Below are 7,235 nucleotides of genomic sequence, written 5' to 3'. Positions count from 1 at the left end.
TCTCTACTTCATAAACATACTTAAGGTGAAGGGGGCTAGCGTAAACATGCCGCCCGCCTTGCAGTGTCGCTGCAATAAACTTAACTAGATATTTACAATTCATTTTTTTTTCTATTTCATTTTGCTATTTACAATTCATAAATTCATTAAAAAATTCATTTTTTGGATTTCAGGCCAATTGCTTCTGGTAGTCCACTAATAGATGGTGCCTCCCGAGATCATCCACCCGAACATTGTGTTCTGTGCCGTTGGTCGAGTGGGGGTGGCTGGCATGAGTCCCGGACGCAGGATCATTGCATATATTTCGGCTCCTAGGACTAGTGATACGGCGCTAGATTTGTAAAAGCCCGGGTCGGCCAGCCGAAAATTGTCGAACTCGTTGGTAATCCTGGCATCCAGCGTGCGAGGGGGGGTTACCCGAGAGAGGCCTGGTTGCACGTCGGCGCAAATATCCACCCTTTCATGCCACCCTTTGAGCGTGAGCCTGAACACATCTGCATAGCCCTGTGGCAAAACTCGAAGTTGGCGTGCCAGCTGAAGCGATATTGTCGACCTGGGCTGTGCTGGGTCGACGATGGCGCGCACTACTTGCGTCCTCCCTCGGGTCATTACCTTAACCGCTACTGTGGGTGTGAGGACAGATAGCCTAGGAGCGCTACGGGCCGTGCCCGTAATCCGCTCTCGGGCGTCTCTCACACCACGGCGGTGGGGTTGTTGCTGGGATCGCCGTTGGCGTCGGTGTGCGCCTCGGCGCTTCGACCTCGTTGCTGGGGCTCGCTGCACTACCGACCGGACACCCGACAGAGCAGGTCTGAATGCCGGCGGTGCACTAAGCTCGGGATCATCCCCCAATGCTTGTTGGAGGTCTTCTTCATCGGCGTCGATTTCCAGCACCTCACCTTCGTCGCTTGTTTCGGCTAATGGCCGGATGGTGTACGGGCGGAACGGTCGTCGCTGACGGATCTCTGGCTCGACCAATCCCAGTAGCACGTCTTCCTCATCTCGGGGCGCCTCGCCCAGGTGGAGAAGGCTATGGTGCCGGTCTCGGCAATGCTCACATTTTCGGGGCGATGCGCAATTCTTCGCCGTGTGATGCGGCGACAGGCAGTTGGCGCAGTGGCGGTGCACGAGGACAGCACGCAGTCTCTCGGCCGGTTCCATCCTGCGCATCTCGCGACAAAAAGCCAGGCGGTGGTTGCTGCGGCACACTGGGCAGCGGTATCGGCCCTTGTTAGCTTGGGTGTTGCTCTTGGTTGCACGTACCATTTTGCGTTATTGAGTTCTGTAAAGAGAGATACGATTATTATTTTGTTTTGTCAATCTGGCAGAAGTACCAATTTTACAATTGGTCGAGTTATAATTCCGCGTGCCGTTCGTATTTCTACGACTCGTACTCGGCTGTCCTGACCTGAAAAGACCCTAATTACTCTGCCAAGTCGCCATTCATTTGGGGGAAGGTTATCCTCTTTGACGACGACTAGATCGTCAACTTCGAGGTTTCGTTGGGGGGAGTGCCATTTCACTCTCTTCTGCAATTCCTTCAGGTATTCTGCTTTCCACCTTCTGCAGAATGTCTGGTGAATCGCCTTGATCTTTTGCCACCGGTTGACAATAGACATCGGGTTCTCATTAATTTCGGGTTCAGCGAGTGCCAGTAGCGGGGTGCCAATCAAAAAATGTCCTGGGGTTAAAGGTTCCATTGATTTCGCGTCTTCAGAGATGGGGCTGATTGGTCGTGAATTAAGACAAGATTCGATTCTTGCCAGAAGCGTGGAGAGCTCCTCAATGGTAAAACGCATGTTGTTCGCTACCTTCCTGAAATGCATCTTGAAGCTTTTTACCCCCGCTTCCCAGAGCCCTCCCATGTGAGGTGCTCCTGGAGGTATAAAATGCCACGTAATGCCCTGATGAGCGTATGTCTGAGTTGTGCTGTTGGCCGCTGCAGTGACAAAGAGCTTAAGATCCTGTTGCAATGCCTTATTCGCCCCTACAAAATTGGTTCCATTGTCCGAATACATATTTTGCGGGCAGCCGCGTCTAGACACAAAACGCGCAAAAGCTGCTAAAAATGTGGCGGTGGACAAATCGCTGGTGGCCTCCAAGTGTATTGCCTTTGTCGCAAAACAGACGAAAACGCAGACATAGCCCTTGGTAATACGACAAGCTCGACCCGTAAAACTCCTTATCTCAAAGGGCCCGGTGAAGTCGACTCCAGTGTTGGTGAAGGGTCTGGATACCTCAGTCCGTTCCGGTGGTAACGCTGCCATCAACTGCTCCCGCGCCTTCTTTCTGTAAATAACACAGACCTTACAGTTATGAACTGAATTTTTAATCACGTTTTTCATTCGCACTATCCAGTATTCGGACCGCAAAATTCTCAACATGAGCTGGTTTCCTCCGTGCAAGGAAATCAGATGTGTGAATTTTACGAGCAATCTTGAATACTGGCAGTCGTACGGGAGAATTATTGGATACCGTTCACTGTAAGGTATGTTCGTTAACGCCAGTCGTCCTCCTACCCTCATTACTCCGTTCCTGTCGAGGAAGGGGTTGAGAGCGCGAAGTGAACTTTTCGCGTTGATTGGCGTTGAAGCGATGATGGCCCTGTATTCATCTGCGTAGTGACGCCTCTGTGCAATAAGGATGAGACGACATTTTACCTGCTTTACTTCATCGGAGGTTATTTCGTCTGTCTCGTCACTAGCGGCCAACTTATGCACCGGATGAGTTTTTTCTAAAAAATCGGAAAATTCGCGCAATTACTCTCATGGCTCGCGAGAAGTCTGAAAACCGCTCCAGAATGTCCATTTCCTCGGAGATGCCTGCCGCATGAGCCCGTACCGTTTTTTGCTCCAGGTCGGTTTCTAATGGATTTCTATTGGTTTGGTGGGGCCAAGTAGATGAATCTTGCTCCAGCCACTTAGGTCCATACCACCACAGAGTGCTTGCGAGTAAATCCTGGGGGGACACGCCTCGGCTGCCAAGATCCGCTGGATTATCAGCAGAGTCCACATGGTTCCACCCTGACACTCCAACCAGCTCATCAATTTTTGCGACTCTGTTAGCTACAAACGTTGTCCATGTACATGCCGGTTTCCTAAGCCACGAGAGTACGATCGTGGAGTCGGTCCATTTGTATATTACTGGCTGCGTGACTTCAAACTGCGGAATAAAAGTATTAATTAGTTCGGCCAGTAATAATGCTCCGCAGAGCTCTAACCGGGGGAGAGACACCGTTTTTACTGGTGCTACTTTTGTTTTACCAACCAGCAAGTTTATGTGGGGCGCATTGTTTGATGCGCGATCGCGTACCCTAATATATAGTGCGGCTGCATATGCCTTTTCAGAGGCATCGCAGAAACCATGGAACTCCACTTCGTCCCATGGCGTAAAATGGGTCCATCGGGGGATTTTTATCTTCTGGATATGCTTATAGTTATCCAGAAAGGTCTCCCAACGTAGCAGTAAATTTCGGGGTAGACTGTCATCCCAGTCTATTTTGGTTAGCCAGATCTCCTGCATGAAGATCTTTGCCACCACTACAATTGGTCCGAGCCATCCAGCTGGATCGAACAATTTTGCTACGCAGGATAAAACCTCTCGCTTGGTATACTCCTGCTTCCGGGGGATCGGCTGTACTGTGAAGTGAAACATGTCATGTACCGCGTTCCAACGGATTCCCAACATTTTTGTCTCACTCATGTCGTCAAGCTCCAGGAAATTCTCCTTGTATATGTGCGCCTTGGGTAGTCCTGCCAAAATCTTCTTACAATTCGAAGTCCACTTTCTTAGTGGGAAGCTGGCGGTGTTAAGAGCTTCAATTACCTCATCTCTCATTTGTATTGCAGTTGTGCAATCGTGGGCTCCAGCTAGGACGTCATCGACATACATATACTGCTTCAAAATCTTTGCTGCCAGTGGAAATCTCGTTTTCACATCATCTGCGAGCTGGTGTAGCGTCCTTATTGCCAAATATGGAGCGCAGTTTACTCCAAACGTCACGGTCTTAAGTTCGTAATCCTTAAGTTCTTCGTCCGGGGATTCTCTGAAAAGAATTCTTTGAAATGGGGTATGCTCCTGATGGAGCATAATTTGCCTATACATCTTCTCGATGTCTGCATTAAATACGTATTTGAATAAGCGCCACTTTAAAAGTAAGCAAACCAAATCCGCTTGCAGAATTGGCCCGGGGTATAATATGTCATTTAAGCTGACTCCATTTGACGTGGGACAAGACGCGTTAAACACCACTCGCACCTTCGTTGTTATGCTGTCCGGTTTCACGACGGCGTGATGTGGTAAGTAGTATGGCCTGTGTGCTGGTTGTTGCGCTGTTTTCCTCACGGGGCACATATGGTTGAGCTCGATGTACTCCTTCAGAACCCGGTCGTATTCCGTTTTCAACTCCGGTTTCCTGATATAACCGGCCTCGCTGCGCAAGAATTGCCGTGCTGCTCCAGTCCTTGAAAGGCCGAGGTTAATTTCGTCTGGGAATTCCCGACGAAAAGGTAGAGCCACCACATACCGTCCTTGCTCATTCCTCGTGGTCGTCTTAGCGTACAACTCCTCACAAAACGCATCTTCGGGGGTAATTTTCCTTTTGGTGGAAACTTCTTCTAACTCCCAAAACCGAGTTAGCTGGGGGGTTGGAGTTTCTGCGCCGTGAGACACAGAAGTAGTGAAACTCCTCGTGGTCGTTGGTGGTACTGGTCCCGTCAAAATCCAGCCGAACACCGTTTCCTGCGCTACGAGTGACCCCAGAACATTCCTTTGGACCTTGTCCCTTATGACTGCTGGGTAAACATCCGCTCCAAGAATTAGGTCCACTTGCTGACTCCTGTAAAAATTGACATCGGCTAGCCGTAAAGGGGGCAGTGAATCAAGATGCCCTTGATCCACTGTAAACTTCGGGAGGTTTCCTGTTAATTGGGGTAGAACCAGACCTCTTGCCTCGATTCTAAACTGGGGGTTTATAGGAGAACCTATAGCCAGATGCGCGACTTTTCGCGCATTTGCCGATACCGTGGCATTTATGCCCGATACCTGCGTATCAACCGCACGCGTTGGCAGCCTGATGAGTCTCTGTAGTCGCTCCGTGATGAAAGTTCCCTCTGATCCAGAATCCAGTAGGGCTCTGGCCTCATAGTTAACTCCTGAGTGGCAGATGTTCACCATAGCAGTACCTAAAAGAATGTTCCGGTTGCTCGCCGCAAAAAGCGCCTGCACATTGCTGGTGCCTGCGGGGGGTTGCTCAGATCGTGAGTCCTTGTTCCTCGGGGGGGGTCGCTGTTGCGAAGAGTTGGCCTTCTGTGGAGCTAAAGTTCGATGTAATAGTGAATGATGCCTCTGGTGACAGCTCCAACAATTAAACGGACTCTTGCAATCCTTCGCGATGTGTGAATGCGCTAGGCAGTTCATACACAAATTGTGTTTTCTGACTAAGTTGAGGCGATCCTCAACTTTCATTGCCAGAAATTTGGGGCAGCCCTTTAGAGCATGAGATTGCTCGGGGCATAATCTGCATGCGGGCTGCGAAAACTGACCGTGGTGTGCCGATACCTTCCTTTCGTACGTCGCTGCGGGTTGGCGATTAGGTACAGGCTTTACTGCGCGTGCACTTCGGATATCGGACACCGTTTCTAACGTCTGGAACCGACTTGTGAGAAAGCTGTCTAATTCCTCCCACTTTGGAATTTCCGCCTTTCTCACAATGCCTTGTTCCCACAACGCCAGCGTGGTATCCGGTAACCGACTCGATACTAAGAACACAAAGATCGCATCCCAGTTCTCAATATCAATCCCGTACATTTCTAAAACGGATATACAATTATTAACTGCCCGCTGTAAATTTTTAATTTCCGTCCCGCGTTCACTCGTTACCGATGGTAGGTTAAAGAGCGTTTTTAATTGGCTATTAACCATTATCCTCTTATTTTCATAGCGGTCGGATAAATTTTGCCAAGCAGTCGCGAAACCGTCGTTAGTCAAAGGCGATTTTTTTACGATATCTTTCGCTTCACCACGGGTCTTTTGATTCAAGTGGTACAATTTCTCTACCGGGGTCAAACGCGAATTGTTAATATAAATTGCCGTAAACAAATCGCGGAAAGATGGCCACGACATGTAATCACCGTAAAAAATTTCTGTGTCACATGGAGGTAAATGGATACTCGAGCGGGCTGGGGGTTCAATCTCGCGATTTACCGGATTAACTGTCGAACTACTTTGCTGCGTGAACGTCAGGTTATGAGCCGTCTCTCCCATCAATGCGCCGCACGTTAAGTATGCTGAGTAGCAATCCTGATATCTGCACTTCGCCAGCCGAAGTGCAGCCTGCCCGGTTTCGTCGTCCGACACCTTTTTCGAGTAGTCATCGAACGCATCCTTCACCTTGACCCAGAGCGCCTTCAGTTCCTCCTTTTGGATCTCCAGTGAAAAAATGGAATGGCTGCTACACGGCATGTTGTTGAAGCCCGCTTCGAATTCCAACAATGCATCACACGCCCGCGAAAAATCATTAACATTGGCCATCTTTCGAATATTAATTTAATTAACACGAAAAATTTAAAAACAAACGTCAATTGTACTACTGAACCTCGAGGTAAATTACTATTTTCGCGAATTATCGACAACAAAAATTGATAAAACAACGTACTATCAATTAATTTAATTAAAGCGAGAAATTTAAACAAACGTAAATTGTACGACTGAACCTCGGGGGTATTTACAATTTATACGAGTTATAAACAACGACCACAAAAAAGATACTATCGCAATAAAAAAGTCGTGGAAAAGGTGTATAGAAAAATAACTTTCTTTAATATATTTAACCTTCAGTTAATATATATACAAACTATATTCAATTTAAATTTTATTTATTATGTCAAGCAAAAAAAACTTTATTATGGCTCGCAAAATTCCACGGGTTATTTGTACTAAGCTTATATCAAAAGAGTTTTCTCTCAGTGTACCGCACAACCTGAGGGATTCTTTGGTGAACAAAAATTTATATAATGTGGTCCGTATACGGGCCTTCTGCCTCAACCACTTTCCCTCAATACTTAAAAAATCACGCCAAACACTTCAAAGGTGGCGCGGTATAAAACGTAAAACTGTAGAAAAACTCAGAAAAAATTTGTAGGAAGTCTTTATTTAATTTATACAACAACAAAGAAGCTAAACAAAATTCAATAATTGAGGTTGTCGAAACTTAATTTGATTTTTGCTCAAAACAC

At 47.6% G+C, this 7,235-nt stretch overlaps 1 protein-coding gene across 1 annotated transcript; it reads right to left on the bottom strand.

Annotated features, from left to right (window-relative positions):
• Positions 1-2,763: 2,763 nt before the first annotated feature.
• Positions 2,764-6,531, bottom strand: LOC118755984 (the record flags this gene model as incomplete). Its single annotated transcript, XM_036490774.1, has 2 exons — positions 3,268-6,531; positions 2,764-3,162 (listed from the first exon to the last, which is right to left on the bottom strand). Coding segments are annotated over exons 1-2 (3,663 nt in total), but the record flags the coding sequence as incomplete, so codon positions are not given.
• Positions 6,532-7,235: the final 704 nt, after the last annotated feature.

The sequence above is a fragment of the Rhagoletis pomonella genome, unplaced genomic scaffold (assembly GCF_013731165.1).
Source record: "Rhagoletis pomonella isolate Grant_MI unplaced genomic scaffold, Rhpom_1.0 Rhpom_scaffold_08205, whole genome shotgun sequence".
NCBI classification, from domain to species: Eukaryota; Metazoa; Arthropoda; class Insecta; order Diptera; family Tephritidae; genus Rhagoletis; species Rhagoletis pomonella.
The sequence above is the reverse complement of the archived record's forward strand: the minus strand, read 5'-3'. Positions and strand labels throughout refer to the sequence as shown.